This window comes from Temnothorax nylanderi, unplaced genomic scaffold, assembly GCF_030848795.1.
Source record: "Temnothorax nylanderi isolate EJ_2023f unplaced genomic scaffold, tnyl_v1.0 TNYL_tig0009_pilon, whole genome shotgun sequence".
Taxonomy (NCBI): domain Eukaryota; kingdom Metazoa; phylum Arthropoda; class Insecta; order Hymenoptera; family Formicidae; genus Temnothorax; species Temnothorax nylanderi.
The window spans coordinates 1,176,823-1,199,635 of NW_027249071.1; the positions used below are offsets into that span (position 1 = coordinate 1,176,823).

A 22,813-nucleotide genomic window follows, 5' to 3' on the forward strand; every position below is an offset into this window, starting at 1 on the left:
TGTCCGCGACCGGCGGGCGCACACCAGGAGGCGGGGGCGCGGTAACAGGTGGCTCCGCGTCGCGGCAGGTGAATCGGGCCAGCTCGGACTGGCTTTTTTTGTGCGCCTCGACCAGCCTCGACCGACCACGGGTTCCCCGGAGTTCCCCCCCGCTCGCGTTCTCCCACAGTAATCGCGAGTTCTCCCATTGTTTTCGCGCCGCTTATCTCGGTCTCGCGCTCCCCCGTCCGCCGCTAGACACCCGCGAGAGGATCCGCACACCAGGTCGACCGGCGGAGCACCGTGTTCGCCGTCCCGACGACGCTGTCCACGTCGCGCCGAGGAATGACGTGTGCGCGGACGCGACGCTGCGGCCGAACGGCGACCTGAGGTGAATCAACGACGTCGTCCACGTCGGTGCCCGCGAGGAGACGGGGAGGGTTTCCGCGAGGGTCACCCGTCGTATCCGCGCGTTGACGACGCGCCGTTCCCCCGCGACGGACGGACGTATGAAAGGTCGGAGCTGCGGTAAGATCAAGAGCGAGACAATGCCGCCGTCCTCGCACACCAACTGGACGAGGCCGTTGCTCAAGGGCGGACAGACGACGCAGATGCAGGCTGCCAGGCAGCAGCAGCAGCAGCAGCAGCAGCAGCTGGCGACGGTGACGACGGCGACCACGGCGACGACGACCTCCTCGATGACCATCGGAGCCGCCGGAGCGCAGAATCAAAATCTAGCGGAGCATTCCGCGACGCCGCTTGACAGGAGGATCAAGGTGGTCCTGGTGGGCGACGGCGCGGTCGGCAAGACCAGCCTGGTCGTCTCGTACTCCACCAACGGCTTCCCCGGGGAGTACGTGCCAACCGCGTTCGACAATTACAATGGTGTGTATATAGTTTTGCATGACGCAGCCTTGTCAGGATTGTGATTCGCGGGTACACCTTATAGATATTGCGAAGCAACATGTGTATCTTGTTGTGTAGAATACAAATTTTTAATATGCATGACAAACACAAGATATTTACTTTTGCTTTGTATCCTAACTGATCTTTTAATTGTAATTTTTTTTCTACATTATTTGACATTTTATTCCGAGCAAGTAGATAACAATGTATTGATGTTAAATCAGTCCAACAGTAACTAACATCTTTGTGATATATTTGTCTAGTGGTCGTAAATGTCGATGGACAACCGCTGAACGTCCAGCTGTGCGATACAGCGGGCCAGGACGACTTTGACCCCCTGAGATCGTTGTGCTATCCCGAGACGGATGTGTTCCTAGTTTGCTTCAGCGTTGTATGCCCCTCATCTTATCACAGTGTGGCTTCCAGATGGATCAATGAAGTGCGAAAATACTGTCCCAATGCCCCAATCATTTTGGTACGATATCCAGAGTTCTGAATTATTTTTAAATAGAATATTATATTTCTAATGCAATTAAATTTATCATAATATACTACCAATATCGCAATAATGATATTACAAATGATACAATTATATATTATAATTGTATTATTTTAAAATGATTTTTTAATAAATATTATTGTATTAGAAATTATATTAAATTATATCATTTCAAGAGATGATACAATATAATATATAATTGACATAAACTGATACATTTCTAATACAATTAAATTTATCATAATATACTACCAATATCGCAATAATGATATTATAAATGATACAATTATATATTATAATTGTATCATTTTAGTTCAGTATTATAATACATCGTGTTATTTAATTGTATTACAATTTTCTAGGTGGGGACAAAGAGTGACTTAAGATCGGACGTACGTCTGATGCTGCAATTGGCGAGATACGGTCAGGCACCGATCACCACTATCCAGGGCCATCAATTGGCGCACAGGCTAGGCGCCGTCAATTACGTAGAGACGTCCGCGTTGACGCAACACGACCTCAAGGAGGCCTTCGATCAGGCGATAGTCAGTGCCCTCAATACGCGGCGCGGAGGCGCCAATTTACTATACCGGCGTAGGAAGCCGCCCCCGTTGTGGCGTAGATGGTTGTGCTGCTGGGAACGGCCGTCTTCGAGCGAGACCTAAACAAAATTCTATCTTAAGTGATAGAGACTCTTATATACTTCTTTAGAAATCCCTCTGTGATCATAGGCGGTCGCCCTGCTTCCTGTCAGAATCGTCATCCCTCGGCACGACATACTCAGTAGCTACAGTTGGTTGAGGATTATCTCGTCGTAAAAATAGAGCTGCGCTGGTACTTTGTTATTTAGATTTTAGACGGGACGAGACTATTAATAGACACTCGCGCGCGAGTGAGAGCCGAGAGCAACCCTGTATTTACGCGCGATGCTTCAACGTGGCTCATTCATCTCCATCATCTAACACGTAATTTTTATACTGTACATTTCTTACGCGTTTCACAAACTAACAAACTGCCAGAACAAAACGCCAAAATACGATGTTAGTAAAGCCGTACTGTGCCGGAAACAGTAATGCCTAACTCGCGCGAACGAACGATCCGTAATCAAGGGTTGCTCAACATGTACAATTGACGAACACACGAGCGACTTCGTCGGGGAGCAAACGTTAATCGAATTAACGTTTCTGACAGAGCGGAGCGAGCGAGTGCCGCCCTCGTAAAATTCCTGAAGCCGCATGGCATAATTTATTGTAATATTAATCGTATTAATCATTATTTTTGTTACTAGCATAATAATTGGCTGCTCGCTGGTTGTGATTTTTCGTGTACGTAATATCCTTGTTTCAATTGTCGCGGTAAAGATCGGTTCTTTCCCATTCTCTTTCTCCCCCCCCCCCCTCCTCCCCTTTCATCAAGGATATTAGGTGGCCCCTTGTTTTACGACCACCGTAGCACATAACAATTGTATATTTTTTACTTGTTGCGACCTCTCGTATATATATAAATATATATTTATTTTTTAATATCTTTGATATATCGGTATTTTAGTAGAGTAACACTGTAGCTTTAATCGGACACTTTTTACAGATCGGCGATATGATCGTGACATCACGCACATAGAATTTATATAGCGTTTATAAAAGCGACGGCGTTCTAGTTAACGGAACAATGATATTTCGTAAAATACGTTTTTTTTTTATTTTATATAAGCATATGTGATGTAGTAGCGTTTGTACGAGCGATATCAACCGTATAAAAGAATATCAAAATACAATAATTAGCGATGAGAGATAAAACGCGTGTGCGTACGAGGTATATTCGGCGAATATCGGACGTACTCGGGGGATCTTGCTAGAAAGATTGCTGTGATCTTACTTGAAACTCTTCACCGGTAATTCTACTGTGTGTTGCATATGGAATTGTATTGAATAAGACTGCTGAAAAAAGATTCAAAGACTCTGCGCAGTATCGTAGGCTTAATCTGCTGTAACACCTTCATTTCCATCACATGACATCATCAGAAATAAATTGTACATAAGTATTTATTCATCGAAAAAAAAAAAAACGAGAGTGTGGTCTTTGTGCGTGTCATTTATGATGCAGTCTGTCAGGAAAAAGCGTGATTGGCACAACTTTTACATGAATATCATTAAAACATCGTGATAAATACGAATTATCAAGTAATTGCGTCGCTATTAGATAAGATGTTAAAAAATTAGAAATCGCCAATCATCCTTCTTGACAGAATGTACGTCACGTTTGAGATTAGAGATAACATTTTTCATAGCTTGCTTTTTTAATTTTTTTTTCCTCTTACCTTGTAAGATTATAATTTTCGCGTGATCTTATTTTAATATCTTCATTAATTTAAACTTTTTTTTAAATTGATATGTACGGCGACCTTGTATCATTATAACAAAAGACAGTGCAAAGTCATAAAATTTGCTTACGTTGTCGACACAAATCTGCTTCGAACTTTGACCAATCCTAATGAAAAGTCTTTGTTTTCTATTTTATCAGTAGCGGGTATATTCTACGAGAATTGTATACCGTACGTCGAAAAATAGTGATAGGGAATGGGAAGGAGGGGAACTCTGGGCCTGGGCTCGCTCCACGTGCGTCTCGCGATCTTCGGGAAACGATGGCGAACCGAGTGCTCGGCAGCGCGACGGTGAACACGCCCAAACAGCTGTACAAATATTTATTGCGCGAATGCGAAAAACTGCCGGAACACACGCAGCAATATTACAAGCACTCGGTGAAACAAGTGAGTGCAGAATGATTTTCTGATTACGGTAACCTGCTTTTGACGCCCAATCAAAAACGGAACTATTAAATATCAATATCCCTAACTAACAATGAGCTAACATCTATTGTAATTTTCACGAGAATAGTATCCCTCTCGCGACGAATCCTCTATTAATAAAGTAAGCTTTTGTTATTGGAGGCATTGTTTTTCCCAGAGTTTCAAGCAGCACGCCTCGGAATCCGACGAGGAACGCGTGCAGCAAATCATGGAACAGGCCCTGCTAGACGCTAAGTGGGTGATACAAAAGGTATACTCTCTCGCTATCTACCTATATTAAATTTGATATTTGAATTAGTGATAACTCGTACCTTTTTCCTTTACATTCGCCAGTACAACCAGCCGGGCGGTACCCCAACGCCCAAATGATAAACACAAGTTGTAATCTACAAGAAGCACACGTGGCAAATTAGTATTTAGATAGAAAAAAATGAATTTTGAGGAGGTTGTTAGTGAGAGCACTAACAGCAGCGACTCACAGTTTTGGAAAGCCATCGGGATCTGGATGAGAAACCCTCATGTCGTTAACCGTCGGATCCTGGCGTCCCAAGAGCTATTAGCGGTCGAAGTCAACCGCGACGTTCCGGATATTTTCAAACACGTTGAGAAGCTGCAGATCAAACCTGATGATTTTGAGAGCGAATCATCCACGGGAGACGTAAAATATTTCTTGGACGTCTTGAGTATCGCGGAATACTGTCGATCGGTTCAATGTACGGATCCGATCGAGGCGGTGGGCGACAAGACGTATCTGCACGTGAGAAAACTGCTGCCTCGCAACACGCAGGTATTCTCGTCCACGCTGGAATTCGTGTTTGTCGACAAAGGATCGGCGAGCGTTACCAGTCTCCACAGACCGATTGTCCCGGGTAAACAGTCCCTGGGCCCGAGTACGGCCTACAGGATACAACATCGCGAGTACGTCTCCACGTGTATAAACGTATGTAAAACGGACGACGATGGTCGCGGTAGAAGCTGCGATTGGCTCAAATCCAAGTTCTTTCCGCGGCTGTTGAGATGGATGGACAGCGAGAACGACAGCGCCGGTCCGAGGATCAGCTCCCTCAGTCTCGTCTCCGTCGAGAAGTACACCTCGCTGTACAATCGGCTGAAAGAGAAGTACGGCACGGGAATGGTGAGGATATGGCCGGAGAACACGGACCCGGCGAAATTCGTCTACGAGGATGTCGCGATCGCGACTTACCTGTTATTGCTCTGGGAGAAGGAGAGGCTGGAGAAGGGGACGCAGGAATTGCAGTCGTTCGTCGATCTCGGCTGCGGGAACGGTCTTCTCGTTTACATCTTGTCCAGCGAAGGTCACAGGGGGACGGGAATCGATCTGCGCAGGAGGAAGATCTGGGATCTGTTCCCGGAGAGCACTCGTTTACAAGTGTGTGGAAAAATTCGCTACAACTGTTCATCTACTTGAATGAACTCGGATATTACGTCAGTCCATAATTATCCTGTATTGCTCCTTCATTAATAATTTATTGCAATTTTATGATTAATCTTTTTACTTCATCTATATTAATCGATAAACACGAAAAATTTATGGATTGACATAACATTTAACGCCAATACTTATTTTATCGTGTAAGCATACTTTTGTTTTATTTTAATAATCGTATGGCATTGCAGGTCGGCACGATCGTTCCATCCTCGGACACGGTCTTCCCCGGCGTGGACTGGATCATAGGGAATCACTCGGACGAGCTCACCCCGTGGATTCCCGTGATTGCCGCGCGTAGCTCCTACGAGTGCCGGTTTTTCCTGTTGCCGTGCTGCGCCTACGAATTCGACGGTAGCAAGTATCGGCGGTGCAACGCCGCCGAGAGCCAGTACTCGGAGTACATGTGCTACGTTAGAAGCGTGTGCGAGGGTTGCGGCTTTCTCACATCGGTGGACAGGCTGCGAATCCCGTCGACCAAGCGGACTTGTTTCGTCGGATGGAAGAGGACTTGTGCAAAGGGGAATATCGCGGCGCTGGACGCCGATATCCAGAGGATCATAAACGCAAGATCCCGAGTGGATGACGTGAAGACCGTGGAGGCGGAGAACGGCGATCTGTGGTCCGCGAGCTTCAAACCGAGGGACTCGACGGAACGAACGCGGAATTGCACGCAGCTGGACAAAGGGCTGATCCTCGAGATAGTCAACGCGGTCGCGGCGCATCTCCTCCGCGCGGGTCGCCGGATACCGTTGGAACGGAGACCCGGTGAAACGTGGAACGCCGGCGGGCAGATCGGCATCGGCGAGGTGGCGAAGCTGATCGCGCCCGGGATGCTGCAGCAGCTGCGAAACGAGTGCGGCGGGCTGCAAACTTTATTGAAGAATCACAGTCACATCTTCTGCGTCGCTCAGGGAAAGGTGCAGTTTAGGATTCCCGGCACCGTTGACAAGAGGAAGAGAAGGAGAAGGAATACTCGCGAACCTTTGAGGAAGGTGAAACCTTGCTGGTTTTACAAAAACCACCCCGACGGGTGTCCCGCTCTCGAGATCGATTGCGACTTCCAGCACTGAGTTCCCTTTGTTGTTTGTTGTTCTATATACGTTGCCAAGTTTTATATGTACTTATCTAAGTCAAACGTGTACGTAACGGTGCGTTTTATTTTAAATAAAAGAAGATAAATGTCGGTTGTGTGTCAAACTGCTAAAATAAAAAAAAGAAATTCTCCCGTGCAACAATTTCACGACATGTGGCTCCAGGCTCAGCGATACAAAATATAACAATAGTCGACTAAACGAACGGTATTAAATTACATCTCTCGAGCATATTGTTATAGCATATTGTTACAGCATTAGGGATACGCAAAACACATCACAGCTTTGATCATTATACTTAACGTACGAAATCTCTTTTCTCTTCACATCTGTTCACTATTTGGAAGCGTAGTATTTAATCGTCGATGAACTCATTTGCGGCACATTTGTAATTAGTACATTATGTTACACACCTACAAGCAATTTGCTCGAATCACAAGATTGATTTTCTCGAAGAGACTTCTTGAAACTTTTTAGAAAACGTTTACTTGAGAAAATCTACCACCAGTATGTCGTCCAGGTTTAGTAGCTTGGTATCGCCGCCTTGATTGTCCTGTAGAAGCGCGCCCAACATCTGCTGGCCACTCTTTAGCTTCTTGACGTCGAGCATGACCAGCTGGTGGACGCGTCTCAGATGCGTCTGCAGGTTGCACTTTTGCGTGAATGAATGCTTGCAGTGCGGGCAGGAGTACGGCCGATCACCGGTGTGATGCTTCTGGTGTAGCTGCAACGTGAACTTCTGCGCGAACGACTTGCCGCATTGCTCGCACTTGTACGGCCGTTCCCCCGTGTGAATACGCTTGTGCCGTTCCATCTGATACGGCTTCATGAACGTTTTGCCGCACACGTCGCACTCCTTCCTCGAAGGCTGCGTCGAAGCCTTCACCGTCGTCGTCGCCGTTGCCGGCATCGTCGTTGCCATCGTCATCGTTCGATCGCTCGTTCTCACTTCAGATACCCCGGCGCCGGTGTCTTGAGTCTGTATCCGTACGGATACAGGTGGCATACAATTGTTCATCTGAGTAACTGTCGCGTTGCTCGTGTCCGCAGTTGTCGTCTCCGTCAACACTTGGTTAGTTATCACCATGTGATCAGCGTTACCCAGGTCACAAGCTTCCTGGAAAGGATCCGGGTTGACCAACTCGATCACATTGGTTGGCACTCCGGCGCCGGTGGTATCGGAACCGTTTGTCGCCGGCTGCGTCAGCAGGGTGTCGTCCGTTTGAATGGTAACGAGACCGTTCGCCAGCAGGAACTGCAGATTCGCCACCAGCTCGTTATTCTCGTTCACAGATAACATAGAATTGTTGTTGAGAATCGTCGCCGTCGTCGCGTCAGCGTGATCGAACGCGATTTGATTCGGCAGATGAACCGCAGTACCGAGATTCACTGTCTGTTCCAACGCGGGATAATTCAGATTCTGCGATGACGCGGTCTCGTTGATCATGGCAGGGGTCGTCGTCATTGTCGTCGACGCGTTGTCCAGAGAACTATTGCCGACTTTTTCGAGGCTGGCCGCCGCTTCCGCCACCGCAGCGATCTTCGAATGCTTCGGTTTGCGCTTCGTGCCGCCCTTATGTTCCCTCGCGTGTTTCAGCGTGTGTACCTTCTTGTGACCCGAAGTGCGGAATCGTAGATCGCACACGGGACACTTGAATGGTTTCGAACCTAGGAGATTTAAAGCGTGTCGTTATGAATCATCGTTTTTCTTCAAGCAAGATTCTCATATTCAGCACACATAGCTCTAATTTAAAAGTTATAGATGAACGAGATGTTCAAACAGCAAGAATTGATCCTCCTTGTAATTATTTTCGCTAAATTGTGACATATAAAATAATTCATTATTCAAGGAATCACTCTCACCCGTATGCAATCGCATGTGGACCTTCAAACTGCCCTTCGTAGCGAACATGCTGCTGCAGACGTGGCAGCAGAACGTCTTCTTTCCCGTGTGAACCTTCATATGCGCATCCAAAGTGCACTTGACTGCGAAGCTCTTGTTGCAGTGATCGCACTTGTACGGTCGTTCGCCCGTATGCGTGCGAATGTGCCTGATGAGATCGCTCGGTTTACGGAAAGTTTTCGGACAGTACTTGCACTTATTAATGTATTCCCTCGTCTCTTTTTTCTCCGCATTCTCCTGAATGATCAAATGACGTTACAATGATAAGTCACTTGGCCGATGCAAGACTTTGTGCGAACCAGTGCAAATATTTGTATATACTTACATTAACGCGGCTTTTTCTCTCGGCGACTGCGTCCATCAAAACCTTCTCGGAAACCGACGGGTTCGGATCTCGGATATACAGCGTTGTTATTATCCCCGATAGGCCGGGGTTCGAGAAAGTAAGATCTTTCTGAGAACTGTCCGGTTCCGTGGATGAAACATTCCAAGACTCGGTATGCATTTTATTGTGATATTTCAATTGCAGTTTGCTGCCCAGTGTCTTCTGGCAGGTCGTGCATTTCCACCGTCTGTGAAAAAGTAAAAAAAAAGAAATTATGATTTTTTTATTGAGACGTGTTTGAGACATCTTTCGTTATGTCAATTAAATCATTTACGGCTTCGTGTGCATCTTCATATGCCTGCTGAGACCGCCATTTGTACAGAATCGTTGGGAACATTCCGAACACTCAAACTCTTTGGCACCGCGATGAGATTTCAGGTGTTCCTGTAATAATTATGTTAATTGCATGATTATTTTATTGCATGATTTAGAAATTGCAATGTACGAATATCTAGGAAATGTTTCTCGTACCTTCAATCTCCCTGTCGTGAAACCTTGATCGCCGCACATGTGGCACTGCAGCAGAGTGTTACACCCCACCGAGCTGTCCATGCCAGAAGAAACAAGCGTCTCCGACTTTATTGTGCTCTGGAAATTCTTCCTACAAGCAACGCATGTCTCTTAATTATTTGATAGTAAAACGGTTTCACATACGAATTAAAATAACTTACATAAACAAAGAATTTTTTTCATTCTCGCATGACACAGTACTGCTTTTTTGCATTGTTTTTTCATGTTCACTTGTGCCTTGTATCTCCGATCCATTTGTGGTGTCTGCCTTCGCGATGACTTTCGAGTACTTCGACGGGGACACTTGTGAGAGTCTCACCAATTCCGAGCAATTCTCCTTAGGACTTATCACCACCAGATGAGTGTTTCTCGTAATTTGAGAAGCGTCTATATTGCTGGTGGTGGTAACTGGAGCAGCTCGTTGTTCCTCCAGCTGGTTGTTTCCCATGGATCTGGGCAAAATACTGGACATACTCGTGGAGTTGGTCGGATTTAGATCGATGTCTATATCGTTATCCGTCTGGAAAATCGATTATTAATATCATTTCATGATTATAAAATATTTTATTGAGATACTTTTGTATCGATACGCGTAGGCTCTAAAACCATATCGCTTTTACATAAAAAATCCATTCACCTGCAATGTAATTTGGTTCATATCAAACGAATCGAATTGTGACATGAATATAGTATTGCTTGATGATTCCAGATTCTTGTTTTGCTCATATATAATATTGAGCACCGGTTGTTCTCTGGAATTGTTGAGAGAACTCGTATTCGCCTCGTCCATCTGCCTTGGTAGATTGTTTGCTCCCAGCCCGAGATTCATGTCGATATTAAACAGTTGCTGATTCAGAGTCTCTTCGATCTCTCGTATGCTTTCCTACAAAATTTTCCAAACGTCTCACTCATCACTCTTTATATTACAACACATTTATAAATCTCTTATGAATATTGGAATTACCGGCGTGAGAGTTTGATCCCCTGAGTAATTAGGTAACGTGATAGTACCGGTTTCATCGGCGTGTAGCGTTTGCGACGTTCCTAAATTAGTTGTGTCGACAGATAAATTTTCTGGAATCATATATAGAAATAGATTTAATTCTCGTTGATTTCTACATGCTTAATTGATTTTTCTGTAAAATTTTGTATGTAATTTATATCTTTTGGAAAACATACGATTCACTATCGACGACGTTGCGTTGTCCGGGAGTAAAAAGGATTTCTCTTTCTCCGCGCTGAGACTTTGAAACTGATCGGAGAAGGCCTGCGTAAAATCTGGTGCCATTTGCGGTTGAAACGACACCTCCATATCTTCGGCGAGAGTGATGCTCTCCGGTAACGCTGAGGTAGCTCCTTTATCCTCGCTCAGAGACTGCGGCTCCTTCTGATTCTGCGTCTTTTGTTCCTCTAATTGCTGTTCGTGCGTATGAGATTTTAATACTTCTAATACTTTCTACAACATACGTTAATTATACCAACCCGTTGCGCCAGCTCGTGCTTGTGCCTTTTTATGTGCTTCCGGCAATTGACGTGCGTCTTAAACGTCTTTTGGCAGTACGGACACATGTATGGTCTTTTATTGCTATGCGTGACTAAGTGCCTCTTCATGCTGCTTTGCGTGGAGAATTTCGTGTCGCACAACGAACAACTGTACGGCCTCGTGTCGTCGTGCGTATGCAGGTGAGATTTCAGGACGCTGTTCGACGTAAACCTCCTGCAAACCAAGAAATGTAAGCATTCTGATCGATACGCAATGTAAGATATATTAAAAGTTAAATTACGCAAACAGATTAATCAAAAGATTTCTTTTTTTTGTGCGTGTATATAATTCTTATACTGAAGAGTTGATCAATTTGATATTAGACTACAGAAACGTCAGATCTCGAACCTGTCGCACTTGGAGCACTTGTAAGGACGCTCGCCAGTGTGCCTGCGATAATGTTGCTTCAAGTGGCTGACTTTCCTGAACGCTGCGTGACAGACCCAACACTCGTGCGGCCTGGCCACACTGACACTTTCGTACAATTGTTTCTGTTTCGACTGCACCTGCACCACGCTGATTTTATTACCGGCATCGCTGATGACGAGCGGTTCTTGCAGTACCACTTGCGGCACTAGGCTCTCCGCTTCCGGCGATATCTTGGGCTTCTCCCGTGCGTGACTCTTCATGTGATTTTTTAGGATGGTGCTCGCGCTAAATGACTTGTCGCATATGTTGCACTTGTGCGGTTTCGTGTGTAATCTGAGATGAGAAAAATGATTTTTATTAATAAACATTTGGATTGGTCTCGTTATGTCTTGTAAAAAAACAAACAAACAAACAAACAAGAAAGGGAAAGATAGATGCATATACAAAATGATAAATTAAATTATATAAGACTTGCCTCGTATGAGCGGTAAGGCTGCTATGACACGCGAAGGTTTTGTCGCAGGAATCGCAGGCGTATTTCTTCAATCCGGTGTGAGTCCGCTCGTGCGCTATCATTGTCGACTTTAGCGCAAAGGAACGCACGCAATACATACACTGAAAGTTGCGAAATAAGTCAGATGAAACATCGCGATCCGTATTTTCGAGTGAAATAAAATTTTAATTACCTTGAAGGGCTTCTCTTGGGTGTGTACGCGCAAGTGACGTATCAAGTCCGACGGCTTTTTGAATTCTTTCGGGCAGAACGAACATGCATACCACCGTACGTTTCCTATGCAGCGTTGTTTTATAGTGAGATACTTCCTGCGAATGTAGATAGCTGCTTATTACACAAATATAAAATTTCGTCTATTCCGTCATCATATACATTTTTAAATTCCCGATCTACTTTTTATCACGATTTTACGTTCCCCGTAGTGAAAATTATTACCTCGAAGTACCACCAGCAGTTCTATCCAACAGCGTGACATACGACGTTGGCGAATCCGTTTTCTTCGGTTCCGCGGTTTCTGCGAGCAAAGGAATTAGATATTTATATCGTTCAAAGTAACAACACTTATAGAAAATTACATTTATAGAATATTTTATATTCATATTCAGATGTTTATCACTTAATGAATGGCGAATAAAACAATTACCTTTCGAAGTGCCTTCGTTTTTGTTCGGCAAGCCGCTGTTTTTCAATGCTTGTTGCAGGATATCATTCTGTTCCGCACTTAGCGTCGCGGTTCTCGTGGAATCTGCGGTATTGTTCACGACGGATTCCAAAGATGCCAACTGCGATATGACGCTGTCGACGGTCGCGCGCATTTCAGCTTCCGACGAGATATTGGAATTAGCTTCCGAGGACTTGGCGACAGATTCCTATAACCAAGCGCAACGTTTATAACTCCGAATCATCCTATCATTCTGTGTAATAAGCATTGCACTTACCTCCGAAGAAACGGAATGCATTCGCTTTATGTGTCCATTCAAACTGCCCAGCTTCTTAAAGATGCAGGAGCAATAGGAACAGGCGTACGTGGGCTCACCTTCTGGCGCATTGTGTACCCTGAGTATATGCGCCTTTAGATTTCCTGGAAAATTAGACAGTAAAACTCGTAGCGATTTAAGATTCGTATGATTTCCAGCACATTACGGACAGATGTTTCCGAACTAATATGACCAAAAAAAGATGATTTCTGTGAAAAAATAATACAAAAATACAGAATAAAATTTTTTCCTAGAAGACCCTTTCCTTGTGTTTCAGGAAGGATTATTGTGAAGATTAATAACATATTCGCACTTCCCTAGGCTTAACTCATTTTCTCTTCGATTGTATTATCAGTTCAGAAACATTTGGTATGTATAATGTTAATTACGAATTCTCCCAAACCTTTTTGACTAAACTTGGCGTTACAGAGGCTGCAGGTATGCGGCCGAATGCCCGTGTGTTGCCACGTATGGATTTGCAACGAACTCCTTTGCGTGAACTTCTTGTTGCACATGGTACACTGCATAAGAAAAAGCATACGTATGAAACTATTGTCCAAGGTATTATCATTAATGAGTTTCTTTCATAAAAACGTTTACCTCAAAGGGCTTTTCTCCGGTGTGTACCCTGATATGTCGCATCAGTTGGCTCGGTTTTTGGAAACTCTTCAAGCATATGGTGCATTTGTACATTGTTTTATGTTTCGTTCCCCTCTTAGTTTGCTTCACTATCTTCGTCTGTAGCTGTAGAGAAATAATAAACGCGATAAGACTCCCGGGCACACACGCGATCTGTTTATTAGAAGCGTAAAAGCGCTCCCAAGGAAAAAATAGGATGAAGCGAAGAGAGAAGCTTTTACTACAGTTTTATGCAAAAGGAAAAAAAGGTAACGAGAGGTCTAACAGAACATTGATAGTGTTATTGATCCACTTATCAAACGTACAGTAAGTAAATTTGATAAATTACTTAATAAATTCTTCCTATTTACCCTGTAATGCTCGCGAATGTGCATTCGGTAGAGTGCGGGCTGGACGAACTGTTTGTTGCATAATTTGCACTTTCGCACATCCTCGCTCGCCCACTTCTCTCCGTGAAGTTTTAAATGCGCGTCCAATTGAGCCTGTTACAATACACGTAAAAAGGATTTAGATCTTAGAAATAATTGTAAATTATTTTATATCATCTATTTCATATAATTCATGTGTGAAAGCTATTTTCATCTATTTAATTCTCCATAAAGTACACATCTCTGAGCATCCTTGCGGCTGTGTGTATAATAATTTTAGGGATTACTGAGATTGATGTACCTTATAATACTGAGCGCTGATACCAAGTGCGAGATGGAACACGCGCGTGCAGATGAAGAGGAGCGCGAAATTCAGGCAGTCTACGGCGAACGACATATCGGAAGACGGCACCGTGGCTCGGATTATGTCGTGTAACATAAAGTAATACGCGCCGGCGGGCAGTGGGTACTTATATGGCAGTGCTTGGAGCAAAAAGTAGGACGAACACAACGCGGTGACCCACCGAATTATCGCGGATACCGATCGGCCGTTTCGAAGAAACGCCTTTTTCGCAGTATCAACGCTGATAAAGAATGAACACAACATTGAACACGAAATTTGACTGTTACTATCGCGTCTCGATAGTAAATTGAATCGCGCGTATGCCGCGCGTACACAGAATTCCGCTAATGACTCGCGTCGGGCGATAAATCCAGACTCCAAAGTCGCCCGCAGCGACTTTTCATCATCTAGCGATAAAGACAACCGAGAAGGAAGGAGCAAAGTAAATTGAAAATCAGACTGCTCGTCTTGGAGATCAGACTACTCGTCAAGCGATTAATTATACGTGGAGCTTTATTGCATTATGTCCACATGGTGGTCGCATTTCGCGATGCGGCAGCCGAACGACTGCAAGAACTCGGATCCCACTCTCTCTTTCTTCCTCCCCTCTCTCTCTCTCGATACTTTCTTCTGCTACGCTCTTCTTCCTTATCTTCTCTCGGAGAATTTCATATCAGAATATATAATAATTCTCTTTTCGTATCTTGTCTCTCCTTTTTCTCTATCTCTATATCTTTCCTGTTTATCTTTCTTCAGCGAATTCCATCTCGCGCTGCATGTAATATAATTCTCTTTCTTTTCTTCTCGCAGCATCCGGAGCTGGCAGGGATGGTTTCAAAACGGATCTCGAGATCGTGGGGATTACCGTGCTCTTTTAATCCCGCGCATCGCCTCCAGTATTGCGTCTGCGAAGGAGGACATTGCACTTTTTCCGGCACGCATACTGTTAGCGGTCCAGCCGCGGCAGTCACCTCCCCTCTCGCCCTTTTGATCTTCCCAAAGACGTCCGATCTTCTTCGTCTCGTTCTTCTTATTCTCCCTTCCGCCCACGGATCGTACTTCTCTTCTTCTTCCGCTTGATCGGCCTGCCGTTTCTTCGTCTTCTTCTCTCTCGCACGTTTCCCTCTTCCGAGTTTCGTTCTCTCGTTCCAGCAGCAGCAGCAGCAGCAGCAACAGTCTTTTTTCTTTCTTCGCGATGACGAAATTTCGATTCATCAACGACAAGCCCGCCGCTCGCATCTCGGATTCCTCAAATACTGTCGACAAACGCCACTGGGCGATCTGCATAAGTAAACTTGAGACGGCATAACTCGTAAGTCCGTTAAAATTTTACGATAGGCGAAAATTTCAAGACTGGCAATATTCCAGATGAGATGACAGAAAAAGTAGTTCTTTCAGTGATTCTGTCTTTGCGACCCTTACATGAAAAATTGAAGTTTCACAAACGAAAGCGTTTCGGAATATATTCTATAAGTCTATAAGGCACTATACGGTTTGCCGTAATAATCATTCACAATCATTAATTGAGAAATAAAAAATCTAATAAAATGTGGGGCAATGTGTGAGATTAAGAATATCTCTTCCGTCCTCGTGAGCCTGGATTTTATCTCATTTGCTGGCAGCATCCGAAAGAAAAATCTAGATCGGATCGACGGATACATTTCGTTGCAGCGATTCTCTTTACAATGAAGCGCATTGAATCACCAACGCACGGAACACGGAACATCTAATCACGTCGGACGTAGCGATTCAGGAAACGACCTCCGGCGATACACCGCCCACCCTTGAGGAGAGCGCATCCTCGCTAAACCACTCTCCTATATTTCGCTTCTTGCCATAAAAACACTCGTATAGATTCGTACAGTCGTGTAAAACAACACTCTATTCTGAATGGGAATTAATGTCGAAGAGAACGCAGAGCTTTTTGTAAAAACGCGTTACAGCGTCGGAGAGACTTCACTGGGCCAAAGGACGGAAGAATCAGCTTTGCAGCTTCTTTCCAGCGTCATCTTCCCCCGTCATTCGGAGACGAGGACGATCTGGGCAGCGCGAATCATTGCACAGCGGCGGACGGGCAATTGGCGTGTCAAATGTCATGCGGGCGCGGGCGACGCGAATGACTCGAGACTGAAGAGTAGGAAGAAGAGGTTCGACGGCGCGCGTTCTTAAGGGACGGAGTTCCTAAAATACGGTCTCGAGGAAGCGTCATCGGTTTCCCCGTATTAAATCGCTCTCTTTCTCGCCACCGTTCCCCACGCCGTCGTAGATTTCGCCGATCGCCTCCCTCTGGTCTTCATCTTCTTCAACGCGTCACGCCGCGGTCGGATTATTATTGCTTCGTGCGTAAACACGAGCGCGAAACGGGCCTTTGCGAAAGATCGCGCTGTCGCTCCGGGAGTTAAGTTTCTTCCGCGAAGAAAACTTGATCTTCCGTATGCCTTCGAGGTATGACACAAAGCGGGACGACCGCCGGATCGTTTTTATATCTCAATTCGATCGCGATGATTAAATATCGCTCAGGACGGACGAGCGATCCCGACGGAGAGAGTCAAGCGATTTTCAGGGTTAATGCTACTAATAATAGCGAGTTATCATCGGAACGGCCGCGGCTATATATCCTCACTCTTCCCGGTAAAGTTCAACGGTTCGTTTCTTATCAACGGCGGTCGCATTATCGGCGCTTTTATTTCGCCCGACGATCCTTCCTTTCCGCCGTTCACTTCTGCCTCCCTCGCGAACTCGTTTTGTATTCGTTATCCCCTACCGATGCACGTTCACCGTAGATTATCAATCCGAGACGCGTCGAGCACCGACTCCACCTAAGCAACAAAAACGCACGTCAATTATTTATGTTCGGGATTTTTCTCCCTTTTTTTTAAATATATAAATTTCGTTTCACGTGTGTCGCACGCACCGTGTATTAAAAAGAGACACCATCTGCACGATTTCTATTACGAACTTCGAGGTTTTCGGGGAAAGACGAGGGACCACCGCGAAGACGTTTCAAGTCCGACGCCAGAAAAAATATACGAGTCCGTGGACGAGCGTGTAAAAACTGCCCGAACGACCGTAAGCTGTTTCAAGAGAAGAAGTCCTTCACCGTCGATATTTGGTAGAAGACAAGATATTACAAAATACAAAATTGAGTGTCCATTGCCGAATGATCTCGCAAAGAAATAGTTCGTTCCGGTCGCGTGTAAATTACTTGCATATTTATTTTTCAAGTCCTTTATCCCTTCGGTGGTAAATTCCAACGATGCAGAACACTAACGAAATACGTGCAAGTAACTTTCGAATGTATGACCATTATTTAATCAACGCATCACGCAACACATTCCCTAATTAATCCAATAAGGAGAAGTTAAATAGTTTTGCGGCCACGCCATCTTGCAGATAAATAAATATATAAATTCTCGCGGCGAATCTCCGTGATATGCTCTTGTGTCTCTTGACTTCAACAAAATCGCACGTAAAAGGGATACGCGTTCGGCAACGGGATGACAAGCGCGTGCATGTGTACGCTTCGCGAGTACCCGCTGCTCACTGACGAAGCGGCTGTAAATGTCGCTTACGTCGTCGTCGAAATCATATTCGTCGTCATCGTTATCGGCTCTCCTTTCTCTCCGCGAGTTGCTTTGATATTCATCCGAGAAATGTCATAGTAAATGAATCATATTAGATCTAATAGCTTGAAATTCAAATCCGCACTATCTTTATATGGACAGAGAGATTGTTTCTCTGTATCTTCCTCAATCTTCTTTAATTTTCCTCATTTTTCTAAAAGTAATTATCTCTCTCCTCAATACGACCGTCTTTGTATTTTTTATTCCCAAATTTTCATATTTCTTAGCCTTTTTCATCTTCAAATATGTTTCTTCATATTTATAATGATTTTCTTTAAATTTGATTGAAATTAAAATGCTTATATCACTTCCTCTCCTTGGTCTTCCTTTACATAAACTGAATCCTCAAACTTACAATCCTATCTTAATACATTCACGATTTTCTCAACATTGATCCTCTCTTCTTGTGTACCTAAAATGAATATTTGTGTATACTCAAATACACCGACCGAGACGGATGATACGACGATGCAACATTTCCTGGAGTCTGTTCCACATTTCGCCCTCACACGCGCGTTTACGCGTGTGCGTGGACGTGTGGCGCGTGTCGGCAGCCAAACGCGAGGGCAATCGGCGAGAGATCTGTGTGAGATCATACGATTCGGTTGCGTAATTCGTGCGCGCCCCATTAATACAGCCGCTGTCGCCGCCCACTTGCCCACGTTTTACGGCCCACGTTGCTATCACGGTCACGCGTGATCGCTGCGACGATCGGCGATGATCCCGATCGATTCCTGTTTTCTTAATATTGTCTTCGTAAACTGGGGAACGTGGGATCGCAACGTTATATCGAAGACGTCTTCTTCTGACAGAAAACGCACACGTTTCTTCTCGCTGGCCGATCAATTAAAACGCTCGATCGAGGACATCGCGGGTTATCTCGAATGCATGATTCATTAATTCCATTCCCTGCAAATTATTGCTAATGGTGCTTGTTATACAGATACTGTTATGAATATGTAGCAAAGATGAAGCAGCTAAATACCATTGATGCTTGCGAAGTGTGCAAGGCCGATTACAGCTGGTGGCATACTTTGAAGACGCTATGAGATAATGTCCTCTTAATCTTCGAGAGGATTGAAGGGAATTATTAAATCATCTCCTTCATTTCTTTGACTGCAGTCGGTCGCGGGTCGACACACGGCGAGAATCGCGGGTTCCTATTTTCTACGATCGTTTGATTTTGACTGGCTGGCGCCGAGCAATAATAAATCGTTATGGGTCACCGAGATCGACCCTTGATTAGACGGAGTAACATCCGTTTTATATCGAGCCGTTATATCAGCAGGACCAAACTTGTTCATTGTCTAAATCTTATTCGTTGATAATAAATAGTTCTTACCGATCGTTCAAACAACCGACGCTGTAAAACAATGATAAGTACATTTCAAAGAATAGATTCGCGCGTGTTAAATAGGTAATTAGAAATTGTATGTTATCAATTGAGGTTTATGAACGCCAACTCGGGCACGTGGATCAATTGAGGAACGAATGAACGAGCACGAGGCAAAGCAGCCAGCACTTTAGACCTTAGCCGCAATAATTATGTATATCGTATTCGCAATGATGAATGTTATCAGTAGGTCGGTCTGCGCGATCAGCAGAAATGCGCTAGCAGGACAGAGCATCGATAAGGTAATCTTAGCGCGATACAGCTTTTATGTATATACAGACTGTTTCAAGTCACCAGATTGATATTTTAAGACCCGTCTTTTTTGTGACAATTATCGAAATTGTACACAGAAATATTGAATCTTCGGCTGCTTTGTTATTTTACATGTAGAAATGAATTATGTTTATACGTACAAAGGAATAAGAAGCGAATAATCTCAGACTTACCTTCGTCGAAAAGGCGTCCTCGCACTCCGTGCAAAAGAGATTCTCCTCCTTTTCGTGCAGCAACATGTGAGACTTGAGACTCGCCATTCTCGCATATTTCCTACCGCATTCGGGGCATTTTGGGTCGCCGGTATTATGCGTTGCCATATGAAGCGTGAAATTTGTCTGTAACGATACCATTGTATGAAGTTACTAGACTGAATCCGATCATTGCATCCAAGATCAAGAAGCAACTTTCTCTTGCTACTATTAATCTAATTCTAATAAGAGATTAGCCGGCGATCAAGCAGATTTATTCAACAAAAATTATTTAGATATACGTTTTGCAATCCTAATTGTTTTATATATATTCTCTGTCTGATATTATCTTACTATGTTATAATATATTAATTAAAATTAATTAAAATTATAAAATAACATGTATATATAAGTACAGTGACTTGATAAATATTTTCTTTTTCTAAAGACAGATACATAATCATGAGATTCTTTTAAAGAGCCCTTTAATAGAAAAGAAAAGAACTTACTGGAATATTAAATGATGCTGGACATTTGGGACATCTATGCGGTTTCTCTTCCGCATGATTTTCCATATGTCTGCGGTACAATGTTTGTTTAGTAAATTCCTGCCTGCATATATCACACTTCAGAGACTGCGCATTCTATGACAAAATATCAATAATATACAATTTTGTGATAAGAATAATTCAGAACCATGGTATAACAAATTAAAATAATTCCAATATATATCACGCAAAATATAAATCTATTTTAAATAACTCAAGACGATAAAAATATCCTCAAGTTGTAGATACGTTAATCGATGATATTACATACTTGCGAAGTTACTCCAGTCTTTTTTGGTCTCCCTGGAGATCTTTTGTAGGCGTTCTGTATCATGGACACAGTTGTCGATTCGTTTTTAGCATGATTGTCAACTGTTGATTGCCCTTTGTCCGATAACACATTACTATTATCTCTAATAGGTAACAGAGATTCCGTAACTCCACATTCATTTGTATCCTGTACTTTCAATTGCTCCGTGACTGCAGATGCATTCTCAAAATGCTGCATCAGTGGCAGTAGGTTTGTTTGTTGCATCACAGTTCCCGACAGACCATCCACATTCAATTGGAAAACAGACTGAAAAAAGAAAAGCGCGTCGTGTCCAACAAATCTCGATGTTGCTCAATGTTTTCAAGATACTATTAAATCCACATACCGGATGTAAAATAAAACTTCCATCCACAGTCTTTATCAATGCCGGGGACACCATGTTATTTTGTGGCATTAAAGCGATTGGTGCTGCCATGAATTCCAGCGTGCCGTCTTCATGTTCTGAAAAAAAATCAAATCTTCAGTGATTTCGCATAAGCAGAACATATATATGTTTATTAGATAATCTCTCTGTTTACTTGCATGTTTATTTAAATTACAATTCTGATAAGCTTAGTACATTAGTGAACAACGTGAAATTCTAAACATGTAGATTGTAGATAAACTTTTTAATTACTGTGTACAGAAAGCTACAAAATATATCCATTGCAGTTATAGAATTATGTACATAACTTTGGATCTCTTCTAATTATTATACTTAGATTGTTTTTTATGTAATATATCAGTTTTATCCCCTTACCGCCTATTGCCAGCAGCGCATGACCATCATCCGTAGTGATAAAACCAATCGTTGTATCCACTGTATCACTGGAATCGGTCAGCTCCATAATCACATTCTGTTCCGTCAACATGCTGGCATACTTTAATGCGACGACAAGTAGCAGTTGTCAGACAAGCAATACGGCTCCTACAAATGCCTTACTTGTATGTAACCTGCTGCAGGCCCAGGTCCGAATGTTCAAGAATAAATCTTTCTGTAACAAAACATTAATGGGCCATATAAATGAATATGAATATGAATATGAATTGAAATATAAATGAAGTCGTTTTAAGAAAAACGACTCCCGGGCGAAGCCCGGGTAACCAGCTAGTGGGCCAATGATTACAATAATTAGAACTTAACATAACCTAGTAGAGGTCTAAATGTTAGTTCTAGACTACAGTTCCTACTGTCGCATAACTGTATTATTAATAAATTAATGATTATAACGAAAATTAGATCTCTCAACGTAATCTGATGCAAGTTCAAATGTTCCACTACAGTTCCAGGCTACAGTTCTTACAACGTCGTACAACGTATCATTAACAAATTAATGATCATAACGATAATTAGATCTAAACGTAATGTAGCACAGGTTACAGTTCTCACTGTAACACGCTCAATGCATCATTAATGCGTCAATGCTTAGGAAGACAATTAGACCATAATCTCTGTGCAAATCTAACCTAAATCCAGAACGCGCAGTGTTATCGTTTCTTAACTATGTACCGCGTATAGAGTTAGGATCTAGCGTGTCCCCAGTTTGACGTGACCGAGCTGTCCCGATCTGTTTGTCGCCCGCGGCGGATATTTGACCCCGAAGTTCTCGTCTGCTCTCTGCTGCTCTCGCCCACCTCACACAAACGCCTCCATATGTTGTTTTCTCGCTGTTCTCTCCTTTCCCCCCTCTCTCTCATTCCTCCGCCCGCGCGTTTGCTATTGCTTTAGCGAGGATGCGCGCCGTGCCGATGATCACCGGTTCGTCTCGTCGCATTCACGGCGCGGCGTCCGCTATCCGCTTCCTTTTTCTTTACTTACCGGCTTTCGTTCGGTTCCACCCGTCAGCTGCTCCTGTCAATAAGTTGACGCGAATTAACATGATTCTTCGACGTTCGCTATCGTGTGTTCGCGATCGACGACTAGCTCGACGGAATTATTTAACGCAAAATTTCTATAATTCATTATTTCTCAATCTTCGTTCCATTTCTTAATATAATTTCTTAATCTTTTTTCTATATGTTATATTAAATAATAAAAAATTAATAATCCGTTCCGCATTGGCAAGATATATAGCGGAGGTATAATAATTAAGTTAATTGATAATTAAATTAAGTTAAATGATGGCGATGCAATGAGCGAATGGTGCAAACTGAGACTATCGTGTGAAATTATTTTTGCAATTCTACTGGATT

The 22,813-nt window shown here is 43.6% G+C and overlaps 3 protein-coding genes and 1 long non-coding RNA gene across 7 annotated transcripts; 2 read left to right on the top strand and 2 right to left on the bottom strand.

The window, feature by feature from the left end:
- The first annotated feature begins 17 nt into the window (after positions 1-17).
- LOC139786901 (ras-related C3 botulinum toxin substrate 1) lies at positions 18-3,332 on the top strand. Its single transcript, XM_071726015.1, has 3 exons — positions 18-864; positions 1,149-1,360; positions 1,747-3,332. Exons 1-3 carry the CDS (start codon positions 489-491, stop codon positions 2,047-2,049), a joined length of 891 nt encoding a protein of 296 aa, XP_071582116.1. The 5' UTR covers positions 18-488; the 3' UTR covers positions 2,050-3,332.
- Positions 981-4,805, bottom strand: LOC139786938 (uncharacterized). Of its 2 annotated transcripts, XR_011722481.1 has the most exons (4): positions 4,670-4,805; positions 4,502-4,576; positions 1,781-2,045; positions 981-1,377 (listed from the first exon to the last, which is right to left on the bottom strand). It is a non-coding gene; the product is annotated as an uncharacterized lncRNA (long non-coding RNA). The 2 variants fall into 2 exon arrangements; XR_011722483.1 differs by lacking the exons at positions 4,502-4,576; positions 4,670-4,805 and adding an exon at positions 3,702-3,837.
- On the top strand, positions 4,348-6,823 carry LOC139786804 (probable tRNA (uracil-O(2)-)-methyltransferase). Its single transcript, XM_071725924.1, has 3 exons — positions 4,348-4,440; positions 4,524-5,580; positions 5,829-6,823. The coding sequence occupies exons 2-3, from the start codon at positions 4,621-4,623 to the stop codon at positions 6,708-6,710; spliced, it is 1,842 nt and encodes a 613-aa protein (XP_071582025.1). The 5' UTR covers positions 4,348-4,440; positions 4,524-4,620; the 3' UTR covers positions 6,711-6,823.
- Positions 6,778-22,301, bottom strand: LOC139786744 (uncharacterized). 3 transcript variants are annotated; one of them, XM_071725868.1, is made up of 25 exons: positions 22,131-22,301; positions 21,381-21,615; positions 20,967-21,082; positions 20,582-20,887; positions 20,272-20,406; positions 19,745-19,909; positions 13,922-14,053; positions 13,533-13,676; positions 13,336-13,453; positions 12,894-13,036; positions 12,599-12,824; positions 12,391-12,469; positions 12,128-12,263; positions 11,917-12,056; positions 11,421-11,774; positions 11,012-11,246; positions 10,709-10,946; positions 10,494-10,603; positions 10,167-10,412; positions 9,691-10,049; positions 9,491-9,620; positions 9,294-9,403; positions 8,960-9,206; positions 8,595-8,871; positions 6,778-8,399 (listed from the first exon to the last, which is right to left on the bottom strand). In XM_071725868.1, exons 2-25 carry the CDS (start codon positions 21,490-21,492, stop codon positions 7,216-7,218), a joined length of 5,442 nt encoding a protein of 1,813 aa, XP_071581969.1. In that variant the 5' UTR covers positions 21,493-21,615; positions 22,131-22,301; the 3' UTR covers positions 6,778-7,215. The 3 variants fall into 3 exon arrangements, with proteins under 3 accessions (XP_071581969.1, XP_071581974.1, XP_071581979.1); XM_071725873.1 differs by having other exon boundaries at positions 22,088-22,301; XM_071725878.1 differs by lacking the exons at positions 19,745-19,909; positions 20,272-20,406; positions 20,582-20,887; ... (1 more) ...; positions 21,381-21,615; positions 22,131-22,301 and adding exons at positions 14,241-17,101; positions 17,197-18,175.
- Between the last annotated feature and the right edge of the window lie 512 nt (positions 22,302-22,813).

What these genes read in the sequence shown, in the direction of transcription:
- LOC139786901 (XM_071726015.1), top strand. Translation starts at nt 489, where the DNA reads ATGAAAGGTCGGAGCTGCGGTAAGATCAAGAGCGAGACAATGCCGCCG. An exon ending in CGCGTTCGACAATTACAATG is followed by an intron (nt 865 to 1,148) that starts GTGTGTATATAG and finishes ATATTTGTCTAG; the next exon opens with TGGTCGTAAATGTCGATGGA. An exon ending in CCAATGCCCCAATCATTTTG is followed by an intron (nt 1,361 to 1,746) that starts GTACGATATCCA and finishes ACAATTTTCTAG; the next exon opens with GTGGGGACAAAGAGTGACTT.
- LOC139786804 (XM_071725924.1), top strand. Translation starts at nt 4,621, where the DNA reads ATGAATTTTGAGGAGGTTGTTAGTGAGAGCACTAACAGCAGCGACTCA. An exon ending in CGGAGAGCACTCGTTTACAA is followed by an intron (nt 5,581 to 5,828) that starts GTGTGTGGAAAA and finishes ATGGCATTGCAG; the next exon opens with GTCGGCACGATCGTTCCATC.
- LOC139786744 (XM_071725868.1), bottom strand. Translation starts at nt 21,492, where the DNA reads ATGTTGACGGAACAGAATGTGATTATGGAGCTGACCGATTCCAGTGAT. An exon ending in CAGCATCATTTAATATTCCA is followed by an intron (nt 19,910 to 20,271) that starts GTAAGTTCTTTT and finishes GTATCGTTACAG; the next exon opens with ACAAATTTCACGCTTCATAT. An exon ending in CGCCAAGTTTAGTCAAAAAG is followed by an intron (nt 13,037 to 13,335) that starts GTTTGGGAGAAT and finishes CTAATTTTCCAG; the next exon opens with GAAATCTAAAGGCGCATATA.